The sequence below is a fragment of the Corvus kubaryi genome, unplaced genomic scaffold (genome assembly GCF_017639235.1).
Source record: "Corvus kubaryi isolate FWS band 111438036 unplaced genomic scaffold, C.kubaryi_AGA036_p1.0 split3-37296, whole genome shotgun sequence".
Taxonomy (NCBI): Eukaryota; Metazoa; Chordata; class Aves; order Passeriformes; family Corvidae; genus Corvus; species Corvus kubaryi.
Genome location: NW_024582086.1, coordinates 2,783,076 through 2,802,730, shown reverse-complemented (window position 1 = coordinate 2,802,730; position 19,655 = coordinate 2,783,076). Strand labels below are relative to the sequence as shown.

The following is a 19,655-nucleotide window of genomic DNA, read 5'->3' as shown; positions in this document are numbered from 1 at the left end:
TTCCTTTCCTTTCCTTTCCTTTCCTTTCCTTTCCTTTCCTTTCCTTTTCTCCCTTCACTCCTAAGGATAGGTGATTTACTATTTCTTTCTCCTCCTTTATTCTGCCGTATTATTCTTTACATTATGCTCTGTTTATTATCTTCCTCTAATTCATGTTGACACTTACCACCCAGATCCTCTCCAAATTTATAAATCCCAAGTCAAATTCTACAGAGATTTTATTCACCCTTAATGTTTTTTGCAAACATTGTTATTTAAATGTTTTTGTAGGCTTTTTGGTACCAATTCACCATTGCCAAAAGTCTTCCAGACCCAAACAAAAAAAAAGTAGACCAGCAAAATTATTTCGAAATGGCTTTGGAGAGCACTTAGGATGAGGAAAGCAGTTTTTGGGTTTGAATCAAGTTTTTATATATTAATGTTTGTAGTTCATTCAGTAGCGAAATTTTTTAATAATCATGCTTTTGCTATAGCTGTTTCATTTTTCCAGACTATCCACTTTTATACAACATAGGATTGCTTAAGTTGTAGTGCTAGGATAGTTTATTTCATTCCATTTGTCAAGGCCATTGCTGCCTGCACAGTCTTAAACTTTGCAGTGCTTCTGTTCCAAACACATATATACCTTGGCAACAATTTTTAAAAAGACATGAATATAAATGAAAAGGAGGATGGGCACACAAACTAAAAATTTTGTTTAGTGCAAGGATTATATGGGGCTTATCTAAGAGCAACAGCAGGATTTGTTCTGTGGTCCAGCGGATCAGGCAGACATCAGGTACTGAAAGAAGCCTTTTTTCCTGCTTCCATGGAGAGGATTAATGTTAAGGCATACAGTTAGCTGTCAGAACTATTAATTGCCCAAGTTCCTCAAGCTGAAGGGAAAAAAGTCAACTCAGCAAAAAGCATCTGTCAAAGGATGGTGTATTTTTGTTTTCAGCAGGGAATAGGCCCACAGGAGACTCCAACAAGGTAAGCAGAAAATTCTGAATGGAGAAAAATAGAGAAAACCATGATGACTGGTAGTACAAGCAAGGAAATGTGTAGGTGTCTGGTGCTGCTTGGTCAGCCAGCGACCATCCTGAAGGACAACTGGACAGTGCTGCCATTCCCAGCCCCTTGCTGCTCTCCTGTGTTGTTCTCAAAGTGGTGGTGAAGCGGCAGAGAGTGCCAGCCTTTACCAAAGGAGGGCTGGCAGGTCTCCCTACCCTTGTCGGGGGTCTCCCTACCCTTGTTGGGGGTCACCCCTCCCCACCATGCTTCCTGGCAGTGGACCCCATGAGGTCTCTCCATAGAGCAAATCCCCTCTCCAGCTTTTTCATGGCCTGCACACCACCCTGGACTTTGCTCATGAGTAGCAGCAGGTGAGGCCTCAAGGCACGGGGCAAAAGGCACCCATGTGCTCCCAATGCCTGTGGCCTGTGCGTCCTTTTCCTCCCAGGAGAAGCAGAGGAGAGCAGATGTCTCCATAGATGATCCCAACATGTCTGATGGTGCTGCAACTCCCAAGTGCCAGACTGCTGGCCCAGAGGTCTCGGTGCCTGAGGCACCTCCAGGTGCACCTATAAGGGCATGAGCCTGTATTTTATTACAGTGATGGTGCACTTACCACCTGTTGTGCCACAGACACTGGCACCAGCCCTGTGAGTTCCCAAACAACCTTGATGTTGTTTCTCAGAGCCACAAAACAAGGCTGCTAAGTGGCTTTTTACATTGTCCAGGCATTAGCTTCCACCATCAGTGGCTCTGGATCCAAGACAACTGCCCTTGACTAGGATGCCACATCCCTGTGGCAATGCTTTGGTCACTTATGATGAAGTATTTTCCAAAGGAAAATCGGCCATCACTAAGACAGATGCTTCTCCCCAGTGTTTTCAATCAGCTCTCCCTCTCCCTGGGGCTGTGATGGGGCTGCAGCTCCACCCAGGCTCAGACCCAGGCACTTTACAGTTCCTAGTCATGTTTCCTCACTTTGCCACTGCCACAAAGCCACAGTGTGCAACAAGATGATCTGCACACACCAAGTAACCATCCAGAGGAGGAGTTACAGAGCCAATTTACCACCTTGGAGGCAAAATGCCTTGCCAGAAGGGGATTGTAAATCACAGATCTCATTAGCAGGCTTAGAGAGGAGGAAGATGAAGGGGGCTTACTTGCCCACATTGGATTGCAGTCCAGGATGTCAAAAGGACCTTTTCAGACAAGGAATGCTGAAGACAAAGTTCCAGAATGCTGGTACTTGCCTAGCCCAGGTCCCTCAGCGTACTGAATTCCCTACAGCAACTCTGTTCAGAAAGAAAAAGGGATGTAACTGTCCTAAATGGAAAAGAAACATAAATAGAAACAGCAGTACTGCACATGAAGGCAAAACATCACCACAGGGAAACATCAAACACCTCTGGTTTGGCCAGGCTGAAAAACATTGAAGAGTTGGTAAAACCTGTTCTGACCCTGCCTCTATGGGCCTCCAGATAAGACCACTCTGGAGGGAAATTCCCTGAAACAATGTGTTCATTTTCCAGCAGGCTACACCATTGCATTTTTGTTATTAAGATAGTCTCTGATTCTGTAGGTACATTTTTCTTAAATGTCAAGGGCCACTCTCTTAAGGCTCCATTACATTTATGCTGCATTAACGTGTTTTAAAACAGATGCAAATGTCCCTATAAATATCAGTAATATAAGAATAGAGCCCTCTGAAAAATTACTAGATAATAGGAATTTTGAAGACTTTGTGGCATCAAATGAATATGGGATTTGTGAAAATTGCTTTTCAGTGGTAAATATTTTGGAGCCTGAGCTAAACTCTTACTTTAGCACTTACTGCTTTGCAATTACTGACATGGAAAAATATCCTTCCACTTGAACTAGTTCTAAAAAGTAGATTTAATGTGAGTGACCACACAGAATAGCCTGGAAATATAGATGTAATTCATGAGATCACTAGTAACATTTAGCACAGTTCATTATCTGTCTAGGCCTGAACAGTGTTGGCTGAATAAGCCAATCAGTCTGTATATGCAATCAAGTGTAGAGCAAAAATACGCTTCCAGCAGGAGTTGAGCATATCTGCAGTGTCTTGAGCACACTGACTGTAACATACCTCTGCACTCCAATTTAATTCCTTTGCACCAGACCCCACGTCCCACACTGAAGCTTGAATGAAATAAGTAATTTATCTCTCCTTGTAATTCTGGTGGGAGACACAAGGCTTCCTGGGTGAAGCAAAATGTGGCCATTTCTTTGGTTGCATTTGTTGCTTAAACTGGTCACAGGCTTATCCTTTGGGGTTTTCAGTAAGGCTGTCTGGAATTTCCATCCTCTGAAAATATTTCAGGGTTTGCTGAAAAAAAATTGTCCCAGTTGTCCATAAAACCTGAAGAACCTAGACACCTTTTTTCAGCTAATCTGGGGAAAAGGAAAAAAAGACAACTGTTGGAACAACACACATAATTTACAGCTGGCTAAGAGTCCTTTGGTCTAACAAAAAAAAAAATTCTCTGATAAAAATGAAATTTTCTAGAGCAAATCATTCTAGCAGGCAATTCCCCACTCCTGTCCCTGTTAGATATTGGGTCTTTCTTCCTTTAATCAAAATACAAGCCAAAAATTATTGCACAACCAAACAGAGTGAAAAAAAAGACTCTTGAGCCATGGCATTGAGTAAATGTCACCTGAATCAACGAAGAGTCCAACAGATGGAGGTTTTAACATTGCTTTTCCAAATTAATCATTAATTTACTTTTTAAAGTAATGACCATAAATCTTCTTAGAACAGATTGTTATTCTGCCTGTTATGATTCATTAAACCAGTACAAAATGAGATCATTTAAGATAGCATTTTTGAGACTGCCCAATATCCTCCAAGCACTTCCTGCAACTGGGACTGCAAGCATTGTCCTTGGAGCTGGCAGCCTGCTTCCACCATGTCCTGGTCCAAGAGCTTCTTGTGCCTCTGGCTAGCAGCACTGCCGTGCCCACGTGGCCCTCCTTGAGTGGGTTGTTTCACCTACCCCTTGGGCAGCAGCAAAATTGGAAGCTGACTTCAAGCTACAAAGCTTGAGAGTCTGTGGCAATAAGCACCTGCAGAGATGCACAGCCATCTCCCCCAGGAGCTAGGGCTGGAAAACTCTTCTCCAGAGGCGGACTCTCACCCACCTCTGCCTGCAGCTGAACTGGCTGATTACTGGGACACAGCAGTCACTGATGCCTTTGGATGAACTGGGACTTCTCTCAACTGCTTGGAAATTCCCACACTGTAAAGCCAAGGGATGCAGCAAGCAGAGTGGCAGCCATAGGAGACAGGCTACCAAAAATAGAACTTTTCCCTTTTAATTTCTCTTTGGTGTAATTTCCGGACTGCATTATTGAAACAACAATGACATAAGGGGCATGATGCAGCAACAGGGAAAACAGGAGCAGGAAAAAGCAAAAGAGTCAATGACATATTTGTGTACACAAAAGAAAAATGAGGTGGCAGTAAGGGAAATTCACAAATTACCTGATAAAAAGGCACATAGCCATCCCCTGCCCCCACAACCACTCTTGAGAGTCCTGTGATACATTAAGTATACCAAAAGGAGAAAAAAACCCCAAAAAGTCAACAAACAAAAAACAAACCACCACCCCAAATTACAGCAATTACTTGACTGGGCATTTTCACTTCCTACTCTGTGAGAGAGAAATTCCCCAGGTCATCTGACCTCTGTTGAAACCACGCCAGGAAGAGGAGCAGCAGCAGTCACCAAGTGCAGGGCGTTCTCTGGCTGTACAAAAGCCTCTCATGTATGAGCCAGAGCTCAGAGCAGCACAGGGATGTGCAGGTGTGTGTACACATAGCAAGGCAAGGTGCAAATATCCTCCCAGCCAGATCATCTCTTCCACAATTCTCCGATCCTGTGCAGCCTGGCAGACCTTTTATTTTTCCTTTTGCTGCTTGTTTCCAAACATGCCTCCAGAGCAGAGCTTCTGAGGAGCTGTTTCCTCACGTGCATCTCCGTGAAAGCAGCTCTCTCCAAGAAGACGTGGTGGCTAGCAGCATGGTGGGGATAGCAGCAATGAGGACGTGGATTGAACCAGTGGTCGCGGGTTCCCAAGTGGCCAGTGCCTTCTACGACACAGCACTGCTGCTGGTGGTGAAGAACTACTACAATCTGACCAACAGCACTGCTCCCTCCCATGCCGTGGAAGATGCTCAGCAGAAGGCTGTATCTAATTTTTATATCATCTACAACCTAGTTCTGGGCCTGAGCCCACTGGTGTCAGCCTATGGCTTGTCCAAGCTGGGGGACAGGATACATCGGAAGATCCCCATCTGCTTCCCTCTTCTTGGTTATATGGGCTCCAAAACTCTCCTGTTGCTCCTGATCTTGCTGGACTGGCCAGTGGAGGTGATGTATGGGGCTGCTGCCTTCAATGGGCTGACTGGAGGCTTCACCACACTTTGGGCAGGCATCATGGCTCTGGGATCCCTGGGGTCGTCTGAGAGCAAGAGGTCTCTGCGGCTCATCATTATTGAACTGGTGTACGGCCTCGCTGGCTTTCTGGGAAGCATGGCATCTGGCTACCTCTTTGTTGGCTTCAGTGACCGCTATCGAGAAGGCACCGTGCTGGTGTGCTGCAGCATTGCTTGCTATGCCTTCTGTCTCCTCTACAGCATTTTTGTCCTCACAGTCCCCAAGCCAGCAGCTTCCTGCCCAGCCAAAGCCAAGAGCACAGAGGAGGTGGGTGGTCAGCTACCTGAAGCAGCAGCAGCAGGGAGTTCCCAACCGTCAGAGGGCAGCATCTCCACTCCAGTATCTCCCTCAAAACTCATCATCATCCTGCTGTTTGTGGCAGCAATCCTCTATGACCTTGCTGTGGCTGGCGCAATGAACGTGCTCCCACTGTTCTTGCTCAGGGAACCTTTAAGTTGGAATGCTGTGGAGATTGGCCATGGCAACGCTGCCGGGTACGTGATCTTCATTACCAGTTTCCTAGGGGTACTCGTGTTCTCCAGATATTTGAGGGACATTACCATGATCATGATTGGAGTAGCATCGTTCAGTGCTGGCATCCTCATCATGGCCTTCGTGCAGTGGACGTTCCTGTTCTACATTGGTGAGTTTAACAGCCACTCACATGAGTAAATACACCCTGGGACAGGGGTGTTTCAACATCACTGGAAGAGCTTTTTGCTTTGCTTCATGACAAGTTTGCAAGCAGGGAGTTAGGCAGACCATCACATGGGCAATTTGCAGGAGAGCATTCTTATTACTCCTCTTTCCCCACATTTCCCTTTGTACTCTTAAGACTCAGCACTCTACAATATTCTGAGGAGGTATACACTTCTGCCAAGGAGTAGTTTAAGGCCCACTGACTTGTAATTCATCAGCTGGTCACAGACCAGGTCTGAGCAGAAAGATGTTCACACTCAGGGGGACTGGGAATTGTTGCTGACTCCCTGTACTGGTAGGACCACATCACTGCATCAGTAGGAAGCACTTCTTCACTTCTGAGGTAAGGCTTCAGGCCACAACAGAAACAAAATGGCAATGGCTTCCTATTAAGTGAACACCTTAAGATGTGATTTATTTTTGTCATATGAAGGCACTTATGGCTGCTGGGAAACTCAGTGAAACACTGGAGGTGTAAACTATCACAATAATGTAGTTTACAAATCCCACAGTGTACATAAATTACTAAGGGACAGGTAACAATAGATGGGGCAGCATCCCATGATAAAGGAAAGGCAAGTTTATTTTTGAGAGTTACCCTATGACAAAACACAGAAAACAAAACCCAGGAACTGCATTCATTGTGGCGGAGCTATCTCACAGAGTATTGTCTATTGCATGGCTTTAAGGTTTTGCTTCTGAAAGTGAGAAATAAATGGAGAAAAATGTCCTGAAGTGATTTTTCTGTCTGTCCCTACAGGGAATGGGAAATAGAAAATTAAATGAATTTGTTCTAAAGGGAAAAATGATAGGATATTGTATTTGTGTACTAAGCCAAACACTGAGTAAAAATTTTAAGAGATTTTGTTTGTTTAGGCAATCAAGCTGGGGAATAAAAGATAAAAAAATTAAGTTGCTTACTAATTAGGCTCATCTTGAACATGAAGACATGCTGCTATGCAGTGTGTAGGATGCTTATTCCCTGAATTGCAGATGCACATTGGTACACCAGACATGGACCAGGTCTTCACTGAGGTTGGTTCTGCTGACAGGAAAGTAATTCCAGCTCCCTATAAATTTTCACAGTAGAGACAGGCTAGAATACTGCAAGACAGAAGCACCAAGATACAAGATAGATGTAGCGTTATAAAGGTACTGTTCCTGTCAAGACTGTGTAGCACAGGGGGCTTTCTCTGCATGTTACCACTTAAACCATCATCCTCACTACCTCAAAGGAGAGTGAGGAACCCATCTATGCTGGGATGTCTGGCTGAGAACAAGAGACCATGTCTAGTTTGGGCAAAGTATCTCTGCTAATGGGAGCAATAGGTGGCTTATCTGCCTTGGATGAAGTGAAACCTACCTCTTTTTAGCACTCAGCAGATGAGAAGAGGTGAAGCAAGGTGCCTGCCCAAGCCAGAGGCATGTAATCTTCAAAAGCAGTGGTTGTGTTGGGTGACAAAGAGGTGCTGGTGATAACTCAAAATTCATTGCATTACAGCACGGGCAGTGATGCTCTTTGCCCTCATCCCTTTACCAACCATCAGGTCCATGTTGTCCAAGCATGTTGAAGGATCATCCTATGGTGAGTATTTTGGTTACCTTACCAATCAAAACCCCCTGAAATCCCTTCATTCTGCTTAGAGTACAAAGAGAAGGGTAAGTTATTGCTGCAATCTGTGCTTTGTGTAATAATACCAGAACACATGATACCACAAACAGGAAGGGAGAAGCAGAGAAACTGGCTGGACTAGATTCTCACATCCAGTCTTCTCGTCCTTGGTTGCATCATCATTTATCCACAGAATTTTCAGCACATACTTCAAAAGATTACAATCCGTGCATAGTTCAAAGGCAGGGAAAATAGCTGAGGTGCTGCTTAAAAACACAGTACTGCAGGGAGAACCAAGAAAAGCAGGACATTGAGTTGAAGCAGTGTGATGGACACACCATTTTATATCTGGCTTCTTTTACTTTCAGTTTTGGGAAGGATGGATTTTTTCATCTTTTTTTCAGTTATGCTCTCTAAACATTTCTTCAAGTTCTTGGCAGTTTGTTCCTGACAGACCTGATTTAACTACAAGTAATAACCTTTATATAAAAATTGACCCTTCTTGGAACAGCAGCAGGAATTCTTTTCCATTAATATATGTATTACAAATTAATAAAATGTATTTTACAACAGCATATTGAAGCCTACTATTTTTACCCCAATGAGCTAGATTTAGACACAAGAGACAGGACTGGCCATTCATTCAAACAGCACCACAGGCCCACAACTGCTCATACCTCCTCCAGACATGTTCCCTCAGCCATCCTTCACATCCTTCTCCTTTCTGCCATATGAACATGAGACTGCACTGTCACCAGTTAATTCCTATTTCCTGTGCTCCGTCAATATCCACCACAGCAAAATCATCTACCTGCCACAAGCAGCACAGCTCACAACCCAAATTAATCACTAGAAATCAAACATTTTTAACCTCCCCCTTGAGCCATACGGGCTGCACGTGACAACAGCATCAGTCCAGACCTCGAGTAGGACCCTGCAGCAGAGCAGCCCTTGCCTTCTGGTGGCAGTCTCATCTCCTTAGCTGGTAGCTGCTGGTGCTGAGTGGCTGCAGAAGGCTGCCTGGGCAGCAGGCTCAGCACACAGCCCTGACCTTGCCCCCTGTCTGCATGTCCCAGCAGGGCTGCGTTACTTCCCCTTCACTCATATATCATGACAGAAACCCTCCAGTAAAGAGTGGTTTCAACTAGAATTCAGTTTCTACCATTCTTCCACATGAAACATCATACAAATGACACACACATCCCTATTTCAGGCATTATTATAATTTTAACCCTGTGAACCACTTTTCTGGCCTAGGCCAGAAGCAGACCCTGACTAAAATTTCTCCTGTCCTGAAGATGTTAGTCTAGACTACTCTTCTACCTCCTAGGAGAAGGAACACTTACTGACCAGTTTATTGCCGCTCTTCCAAGCAGCTACCTGTATATGTAGACTGTTTAGGCAGACAGTTTTCCAGTTGGATCTTTTGTCCCACGTCTAAAAGAAGGAAAAATAATTTAATTGTGGTCTACAAACTCACGCCATCTGGTGTCAGTGAAGCAATGACTACACAGGTGTGATCCTGGATTTGTCAGGGACATACCACAGCTGGTTTTTTAATCCCCAGAGTAACAAACTATGTTCTTGTCTTACAGGTAAGGTGTTTGTCCTGCTGCAGCTGTCTTTAGTCACCACGGGAGTAGTGACATCTACAGTCTACAACAAGATCTATCAAAACACACTGGACTGGTACAGCGGCTTCTGCTTCATTTTGTCTTTCCTGGTTGGCTGCCTGACTTTCCTACCTTTAAGGTAAGAAACAGGAAAGATTTTGTTCAAAAGGACATGTATTTTCTCCATGCTTCCTGATTCCAGGTCTAAAATATATAATACAGATAGGAAAAAAATTTAAAAAGAAAACAACAACACCCCTCCGCAACTGAATTAAAAAAAAAAAAAAGGAAGAAACAAACTTGCAGAAATGAGTTGACAAATATCAAGGAGATTCAAAGAATGAAAACTGCAATGTCTAGTAAGTGGGGTTTTTAAATCTTATTTTTGTTTAATGTAGCACAAATTGCTGCAGGAAGAGTATTTGGCAGTTTAACAGCTAATAATGCCAGGAGACAAAGCATTCACACATATACAAGTGTTTGATACTGTGAAAGTAATAATAAGTAGAATGAAGGAATAACCCTACACAAAGTGTTTTTTAAAAATTCCATTGTGTTACTTACCCATTATGACAGAAAAGAATAATCTGAGTCTCTCTCAAATGTTTCAAAGAGAAACCATTACCACAGTGAAGGAAATGGTTACTTTTTCCGGTCCACTGAATTTGCCCAACAGTACTACTACTGAGAGTGACTGAGAGGTACAATTTCAAGAACAAATTTTAAGCACAAAACCAGCTTAATTTGAAGAGAGAAAGCTGGAACAACCTCTCCGTCTACTTTTACACCTTGTCCATTAGAAGTCTGCTTCATAGTCATCATTCCCGACTGTGCTTTCTGCCTCAAATCTTCCAGACACAAAAGACTTGTTTCTTATGCACAACCCTCTGTTTAACAGGGGTCACTGCTAGGTATTCAAATGCTTTTTAATACAGGCTCCAAATAGAAGTACCATTATCAGCACAAACAGGTGTTATTAAAGTCTGAAGGATGATAAATGGTGCCAGTGTCATTGCTTGTACACAAAAGAGGCTGTCAGATCATTGAGAGGAATCCCAATAGCACTCAGCCAGCTCCAGACACCCCGACAAAGTTTAAGATACAGATGTGGACTGCAGTTTGAGAAGGTAGTTTGCTAACTCTTATTATCTGCATTTGTATTGTTCTTCACAGCTTTGTGGCCATCAAACAACGGTCAACCACTGGGTCCCTGGAGATTCTGACTGAGTAACAGAGGCATCTTTTGGTGATCATTAGTCCCTACAGTAGTTACCAACACTACAGGCTGCATAGCATTTGTATTTCCACTTCACAGCATGCCACAACCTCTCAGCCACTCAGCTCGCCCAGGAAGAGACGTCTGCCTTGTTATTTCTGCAGCACCTCATCTTGCAGAGTATCTGCACACCAGAAGTCCTCAGAGCATTCTGCTTTTTGCTAGGCTGGTTAGTAATACCAGAGAGGGACAAGAATACAGGCTAGAAATGAAAACGGCATTTCTAGACACATCGTTCAGAGTGGAAGAGGAAAGCAGAGGATTGGTTTTCCATTAGTTACTTCTTGTCTGTTCATTCAGAAATCTCAGGGCAGTTCTGTGACTTTGGCTGATGAAACGGGGCTGCAAGCCATATGCCATGTGCACAGGGCCATCAGCAGGACACACTGGCTCGCCACCTGCTACAGAAGATGTTATCAGCCCAGCCAATTAATGTTACGTAAAAGAAAACAGAAAAATACCACTGTAAAAATATGTAAGATTAACAGAATTTTAGTAATCCCTACAATAAAACACCCCTGAACAGATGTTCATGACCCTGACTTTTGGGAAATTGTCCCCACTGTCCCTGGACAGTGCTTCAACAGAGCTCATATGAGGACTAAGACTCAAGAGCTAATGCTAGTGTTTCGGCTCACACCACCACGATGTGCTGCTCTTGTAACAGGTTAAGAACAGGTAAGTGCAGCACACAGTTCCTACAGGCTTTTTGGAGGTGTAAGGACACTGATACCATGTAATAGTCACCATGTTACCTCAGCTTTAATCTGGGTTGGAAAGGAAGCTCATACAATACAGCAACTAGCATGAGATGGTATCACATAAATCCAAACGTGAGTCAAAAGTCTGGCATGTCTCACAAGGATGTGTCTTCTTACATGCTAATTGAGCTAAGAACGATTAAGGCTACCAAGGTCCTAGACTAAGTAAAGGGAAGTTAAAAGCCCTTAAATAACTGAAATAATCTGGAGGTAAATCAGGCAGCTTCAGTTCAAGCCAGGGGTATAGCAAGCAGAAGTTGGTTCATCACTACACAATGCCTTGCTCAGAGAAAGTTGCTGCCACCCTGTCCCCCACATACAGACACAATCTTTCCTCAGCTCCATCACTTTCAGTACCAGAAGTAATGCAGCAACAAGTCAGATGACTTCTAGTTACATCAACCATGGAATGAGATTTCAGGGGAAGGGTATTTCTGCAGTAAGATAGTGAGCTGCTCAGCAAAATAAGCACACGTAATTTCAACAGTGAAGATTGCAAAAAAACGAAACTTTATTCTAAGTAAAGGAGTCATCTTTAAATACATTTATTGGTCCATTCCATTAAATTAACTGAGGTAAACAAATGGCACATTTTTTAAAAATGTACACACTAATAGAGAATTACAAACAGTTTTACCTCAAAGTATTTTTCTCCATCAATACTAGTTCCATAGTAAACAATGCACAAAGTATAGTTATAAGGATATATGAAAGGGTATAGAAACATGCCAGCACCAGAAGGCAAGACAGCATTTCCTAGCCTGTGAGTCTGAACAAGAGCATATTTGGCCAAGTACAGGAAACAAAAGCCTCCTTCCCATTTTTACATAGTTTACTAGCTAATTCATACAGAGATAAGTCTTTTCACAGCTTTCATTTTGTATTTTAATGGTATGAACAGTGACTCTGGTTCTGGTGAGTGGGTTTATAGAGTGAAAGCAGAGGAGTCTGGACAAGGAACCAGCACCATTTTGGTCCCCATCACCGATACCTTCACCACAGTGTGTGAGGCTCACAGCCAGCTTGCCTTCACCTGCATGGCCCAACTCTCCAGACCTTAGGGAGGGACAGAGGGATGCAGGCACAGAGAAGCGAGAACAAGGACTGTGCTTCTTTATTTTTGTGTACTATAGACAAAAGCCCTTTGGCTCTTATTGTAAGATTGGCCTTCAGCAATCTGTCTCCTTGTGCAGTGGGAATGTTGCACTGGCCATAACCCTGCAGCTTGATCTGAATGTATGGATACATATCCCAGCAGCAGGGTTAAGGAAATGGTTTAGCTCCAAAGCATAGAACACCAAGACCTTCAAAGTAGTCTAGGACAGTGACTAGCTGTTATTGTTTTAGCATGCCATTTACAAAAGGGTGATCTACTTACAGCTCTTTGGAAAGTTCATTATTTTCTGCACATTTACTGTGCTCTAGGCATGCAACCTTAAAACTTGTCCAGTTCATTACTACATACTTGTACAAGTCAGATACTTCAGCAAGACTTCCAAGTGCTAAGCACAGAATTAAGCACTGCCATTTTAGTTTGTAAATTGGTTCAACAGCACTCCCAAAAGGTTTTAAATGCCACATTCAGTCTGCCTGAAGGCAAGTTTATTCCTGTGATCCCCAGTTTTACTTCACAAGAGGAAAAAAAAAAAAATCCAACAAGTAGTTGCAACTTGCCTATCTTAAAAAAATTAGTCCTCATTTTCCCTATGTATTAGTTGTTGTAGTAGAAGTTAATGCACCCAAGGAAAGAATGTTCTACCTCCAGAATTTGACAGAACATCTCATCTAATGTGCTTGTATAGTCTACACAATTTTGTTCAGTGGTTATCAGGACAAGGATTTTCAACAGTCTGCAACAATAATCATAACTATATCCAGTTAAATTGTGCAAGTTTTAACAAAAGTATGGCTCCTGTTAAAATACAGAACAGTCCCTGCTGATCTGTGAGAGAATTCTTTTGTACCCTGGCATCTGCAGGACTGACACCTGAAGCAATATGAACAGGCTAAGCACAGCCACTGCTTCAAGGCTACTGCACAGTACCTCCACACAACTGTCTCTGCCACTCATGTTTTGTTTCTATCACTAATTCCACTACTTTATCTTTAGCATAAGTTTTAGTGCAACAAAAATCCAAGTAGAATTCAGTGAAGAATCATACTTTATTCTTTGATACAACTCATATGGGAACTGTTTGTGTCTTTAGGGTTACACATACTACCTTTTCATTTTTCAATGTATACCTGAAAAAGCCATGATGTTTTATTGCAAGATTTAGAACCTGGTAAAGGTATACAGGAACCTGTATAATGCATGGTCCATTACTGAGCATAGAAACAAGATCTCAGTGCTTCCTTTATTGTGCTGGTGCCACTTAAGAGAAGAAACAAACACCACAGAAACTATACAGAGGTAACTGGGCAGCAGTGAATTATGCATCCTCTGAGAGGGACTTTGCCCTGGCTATGGATTATGAGGAAAACTGGGCTGATTTAAGGACGGCTGAAGGAAGCACACGTTAAACAGACTCATAGAAAGGGTGCCAACTACTTTTGGTGTCATTTTGGTGCACGTGCAGAGAGTCATCTTAAGTGACTTAACACTTAACAAGTTACTCAAAGATGAAGCTCCTGCACTATTCCTGCTTCCCTTTACCAACACCTTCTATTTCTCTCATGGAAGTCTGGACCCTCCAAAGTAAAGACTTTTATTCTGTAAGGATTACAGGATAACATGTTAAGAGTTTCACTCTCAGTTCAGGACTCCACCTCCCGCTAACAGCAGTTGTATATGATACAAGTGTCACTCTCCACATCTTACAGGGATTTCCTGCAACTTTTGTAGTTCTCCTGACTGGCATGGCTGCCCCAAATGTCCCCACACCTCACCCACAGCTTCTCCTTCAGTTACCTAGTGATTTACAACACCTCTTCATAAGACCACTCCACTGCCCATAGAAGCTCAGACCCACCATTGCACACCCTTATTACACTGCAGCAATTCTTGCAGAGGACTTCTCTTTTGAATGTCAAGTTTTACTTCCCTTGTATGAGTTTAAGAGGTTTTTGGTCCAGACCACATAAGAAATCCCGATCTTCAACAGCTCCATGTTGATTTCAACAGTTACATGTTGATTTGAACTTCACTTGGTACTCTCCACTGTCCATTATGCTTCTCATGAACAGCTGTGATGTTAATTACTAAATTCTCCAGAAGCAACACCCACTTCAGTTTGACATAAAGCAAAGCAGGAAGAGGACCTTAGTGCTGTAAGGCATCAGATTAAATCATCTGTAGGAAAAAACCACCACCCTTCCTACTCATCTTTTACCGTTTATTTTAATAAGATGGTGGGAAGGCTGACTAAATATTAGTTCAAATTATATTTTGCTTGAGTCCCAGTGATGCTGTAGAGTCAACTACAAAATTCCATTTACTCCACATGAACTAATTCAAAAAGCACGTTGATATTTCTTTGCAGAAAACGGGGAAGACTGTAACCCTGAAGGCCAGACTGTTAGCTAGTACACAAGTGCTTATTCTAGATTGCTTCAAGATTATCCTCTTAAGTACTTCCCCTGAACAAGAGGAGTCTGTGATTCTGAACCTAACAGCAACTTAAACCAGAGTTCTCATTTACACCAAAAAGTGCATATTGACAAACTGACCTTAAAACAGGAAACATAGTTTGTTTAGTACCATGGAGCTGTCAGTGAAGGCTGAGTCAAGAAGAACTTCTTAGAATGTTTTATATTTTACTTTTTCATGCAGAGAGCACCATCTTATTAGCCTGACAGCTACCACAGTGCTGCAATAACTCATCTTGAGGGTTCCATAAAGCCACCAGGGTGAGAAGGGTGGCTGCAGGTTCAGTTGGTGTTTATGAAGGAATAAATTCCAAATCAGACTAGTACCTGGTAGGTTGCCACAGGAGAACAGAGAAGTTGCACAAAGTCAATCACTGCTCACATTCTTTGCAAGAATGTTGCCAGAGAACAAGTAATCACTCAAATTTAGCAGTAAGCACAGTTATTTATTGCCCTAAATCCCAGTATTACAGTCATATGAGCTCTGACCCTCCTCACTTAGGATGGTTAAATCACATCAGCATTCCTAAGGCCATTAACACCAAGTAGGCATTTACTTGGGGTTGGACTGCAAGAGAAAGGACAAAAAAGTACTTGCAGAAGCAGCTACAATTCTAAAGGCCAACAGAAACTACTAAGAAAATAGATCTATACCAAAAGTAGTCCTAAAAGATTTGCCGTGTGGTTCAGCAGAGACAGATTTGAACACTATGTGTACCTCATAGGGTACCCATCTATCCCCCACCAAACCATTTAAGGCAGCTTTCACACACTGATGCTTGGTGGAAGGAAGCATTTACACCTTTTGGCTTCTGGCTGCTGCAAAGAAAGCGTGAGGAGAGAAAGCAGAGTTCTACTTTTACTACATTTACATCTTAGGTGACCAAGCCTAAAGTAGCTCTAGTAAAACCTATATTCAAAGCATGGTGCAAGAGACCTCCACCACGCAACTTCCGGAGCTAGCTTTGGGAAAATTAAAGACTCATACTTCCTCCCCCATTCCCACAACCCTTGAAAGGCCGCTGTCCAACTCATTCCCACAGCTAGGCTGGTTTTGATCCCCAAGTCAGTCACAAGTACACTTCAGTCAACTGACATTATTTCATAATCACCAAGGTAAACAAAGATACTCAGTATGAACCAACAGCATGCCACACTCACAAAAACCACAGTTCATGCTTGCATCACCGCCTATCTGTGGCTGGTGTTGGTATGGTCTGTCTAGAACCAGCCCGACTCCCAGATGGAAAAGTCTCCAGAGACCATTTCATCCAGAGGGAGCACATGGGCAGTAGCAAAACAGAAAATATTCTTTTGCAGCCTTTTCCTGTCCATTCCAAAAAAAAAAAAAAAAAGGGACAAGGATTGGTTAGGGAGTACTGTATCATAGAAATAATTATTGGGGGGTATTTTTAAGCAACAAAACAGAATGGTAATAAAGATGTCATTTGGCACCTTGCAGTAGAGTTTTATTTTCATCTTTTTAGTGTTCCACTCATTAGTTCCTTCCAGACTAGAGAGGTAAATTTTATCAAGATCCCCATGCACTTTCACTATGAACCCCAATCACTCCACAGGATAAAGAAGGAACCATTCAAGGTAACTCAAAAAGATGAAACATACCCCAGTTTAAACACAAAAATTGAGGAAAAAAAATTCAAATAGGCTGGAACAGATACTCTGAAAAACTAAGTGCAGCTGTCATTTCAGTTAACTTAACAAAAAGAGTTCTCCATACAGTTCCAGTATGACTAGTGGTACTGAGCATAGAAGTGCTAGACTGTCCATGAAGGTACTTCTTATTTGGTCTCTGGCTTGTCTTGCAGTAGTGGTATAATTGACTCCCACGCCGTAAGGCACTGAAGAAAGGAAGAAAGATTGATTTAAAAAATTGATTTTATATCGGTTCATGAAACTTCTGACCAACCCTTCTAGACCAATAGCATACAAGTAGAAGAAAAGTTATGTGGGTCTTTACAGATGATTACAGAAGGGGGAAAAAAACCCAGGATCTCAAACAGCAAGTAAGTGTTAGAATAGCTGCACCTTCCAAACAAATTCAACAAATTCAGGTTTTCCAAAGTCACCAGCTGGCCCAAGCCATTAAAAGTCATCAGAACACCCAGGATTTCCAAATACTAACCTGGATTTTTCTAAACTGAAGAATACCACAGCTTTCAGCTAGGCAGACAACCTGTTTTGAGTAGAAATTTACATCTTTGTGGTGTGACTGTGGGTGAACACTGATTTGGACAAAATGGCAGCTATTACAGACTATCTCCAGCAAACGTATTTGAGAGAAAACACGCCTTTCGGGAAGTTAGTTTTGAGACACAGTGTATTCCAGTACAACTCTGGGACTTGACTCCAGAAAAACTGGTAGTGCTTGATATAGTAAACTGTAAGTGGAGTGTAGCTTCTGGGTTATTAGAAATCCACCCTGGGCTTTGGAGTCATTTTCCTGGACACATACACTTACTACTACAGTACTTGTACTGTGTCTTTCAAACACATAGAGCCCAGAAGTAAAAACTGGGCAAATAACGACTGTGGAATCCAAATTATTAAATGCTGAAAATGGGCAAACTCATCAGCAGCTCTTATATCAACAAGTCACTGTTGACAGACGTCTTCCTTCTAACTTTGCTGACTGTACTGCAGATAAATAGAGTACTTCTAGGTGTGTACCCTGAAGTGACTGGACACTTTCTTACCAAAAAAGCTTCCTTGCTAAAAGCAAAACTAATGTACAGTGTACAGATCTAACTATCAATTGCAGAGGCACTGCTGGATGTTCAGTGGAGTCTCTAACATCCCCCTCCACAGCAGCCTTAGAAGAGAGACCAGGATGAAGGAAGTTCTGTGTGAGTAGTTATGAACAAGACAGACATTGGAAGGGGAAAGGGTACTGCATACTAATATTACACAGAGAGGTAACCTAGCACAGGGAACAGCTTATAAAGTAGATGTAGAAAAATGAACAGACAAGATGAAGTATGTTTACTAGGCTGTGCATAAGCATAGTAGTTCTAGTAGTGTTTAATATTTAATATACCTAAATGGGGCTTATGAGACAGCTGAAGGAGGACTTTTTACAAGGGCTTGTGGTGATAAGACAAGGGACAATTGCTTTAAACTGGAAGAGGGCAGGTTTAGATTAGATAATTAGGAAGGAATTCTTTACTATTAGGATGAGGAAACACTGGAATAGCTTGCCCAGAGAAGCTGTGGAAGCTCCATCTCTGGAAGTGTTTTAGGTTCATGCTGGATGGGGCTCTGAACCACCTACTCTAGTGAAAGGCATCCCTGCCTCTGGCAGGAGGTTGAAACTTAGATGACTTCTAAGGTCCCTTCCAAACCATTCTGTGATCCTATGGTATCAACCACCTCATTGGGCTGCACTTCTCTAGCACGATGGAAAACTAGACTGGAAGCATATGCAGTTAAATGTCAAGGTCCTTTTAATTAAAAATAAAAAAATCTGACACCAAACCTCAGGTACACATGCACCAACTGAAAGAGGGCAAAGGTTGGGTATTTTCAGGACTAGTACACAAGGGACAGAACTATGCACAAAGGGACAGAGATCAGAATAATTTATATGTAACAGGTGTAATCTATATATGAGTCCGTGGACTTGCATTAACTCACATAGTTTGATTCAGAAAAGGCAGAATCAAGAGATTTTTCTACTCTGGTAAGTTTACTAAAATACGCAATTCTGGGGTTTTTTTCACCACCACTGCTGCTGCTCGGTAATTTGTTCAATTCAAGAGTGCAAAACAGACAAGCATACATGATAAAATGCTGTTAGAGTGTTTGCAAAAGTCCACTAGTCTCACAGAGATCACTTGAGCATGACTTGCAACTCATCAGTTGTTGACAAAGAGCAGCTTTAGATGTCTAATATTCTTGTCTTCAAGACAGTGTGAAGATTTCCTGAGGAATTATCACCACTTCAGAGGAAAACAAACTACTTTACTCCTACCAGTGTTCCAACGGTGACACATACCTTCTCGTAGTACTGGATGTTTTTATCTGCCATGCCCATGAGTAGCTGCCTAAAGTCTTGTCTTTTGTTGTTCTGCCATCTCTCCATATCTGCTTTCAGGTCAGCATTGAAACATTCTACTCGGTCTTGACATTTCTCAACATCTGTGGGTACCTGCAGCAAAAGAAATGAAGATTAAAACTGTCACTAAGAGTGCTAGATTGCTGAATTAGCTCAAACCTTACTGAGCAAAATTACAGAAGACAGGGTTAAGTTCACAATCCAACAGTTATCCTGAATCAACTCACCTATGGTTGCAGGGAAAAAGCCACAGTTCTGAACTAGAGAGGATATGAGATTGCTTCATTTGCTCTTTGCTGTTTGAGGTGGTGAATGCTTGTGCTTGTCCATCTCCATGCCTGATATAGAGGCAGATGGAGGAAGCATTTGCTAAAGGCACAGGAAAACCATTTGGTGTAAGTGCTGGTACCGAGGCTCAGTTCCTAGTGCTCAAACTGAGCAGCTTTGCTCCACAGCAAACTTTCCTCCTTCCCATTTACAGCTGCAGTAGGAATTTCCTGATTTACACCAGCATGTACATAACAACAAACATTTAGGTTTATCAAAAAAGCTGAATAAGAGATCTCAGTATTGATAGC

General features: G+C 42.4%; 2 protein-coding genes across 3 annotated transcripts in view; one reads left to right on the top strand and one right to left on the bottom strand.

The window, feature by feature from the left end:
- SNX30 (sorting nexin family member 30) overlaps positions 1–19,655 on the bottom strand; it is a 67,805-nt gene that overhangs the window by 2,442 nt on the left and 45,708 nt on the right. The window contains exons 8-9 of one of the 2 annotated variants that reach the window (XM_042015247.1): positions 19,018–19,170; positions 11,905–16,864 (exon numbers count right to left, since the gene is read on the bottom strand). The exons of the other annotated variant lie outside the window; for it this stretch is intronic. Coding sequence (XP_041871181.1) covers positions 16,805–16,864; positions 19,018–19,170 — 213 coding nt within the window. The 3' untranslated portion in view covers positions 11,905–16,804. Of the gene's footprint in view, positions 1–11,904; positions 16,865–19,017; positions 19,171–19,655 lie in introns of those variants that run through there. 2 annotated transcript variants of the gene reach the window in all.
- On the top strand, positions 4,728–16,608 carry SLC46A2 (solute carrier family 46 member 2). Its single transcript, XM_042015246.1, has 4 exons — positions 4,728–6,099; positions 7,657–7,740; positions 9,363–9,519; positions 10,554–16,608. Exons 1-4 carry the CDS (start codon positions 4,788–4,790, stop codon positions 10,609–10,611), a joined length of 1,611 nt encoding a protein of 536 aa, XP_041871180.1. The 5' UTR covers positions 4,728–4,787; the 3' UTR covers positions 10,612–16,608.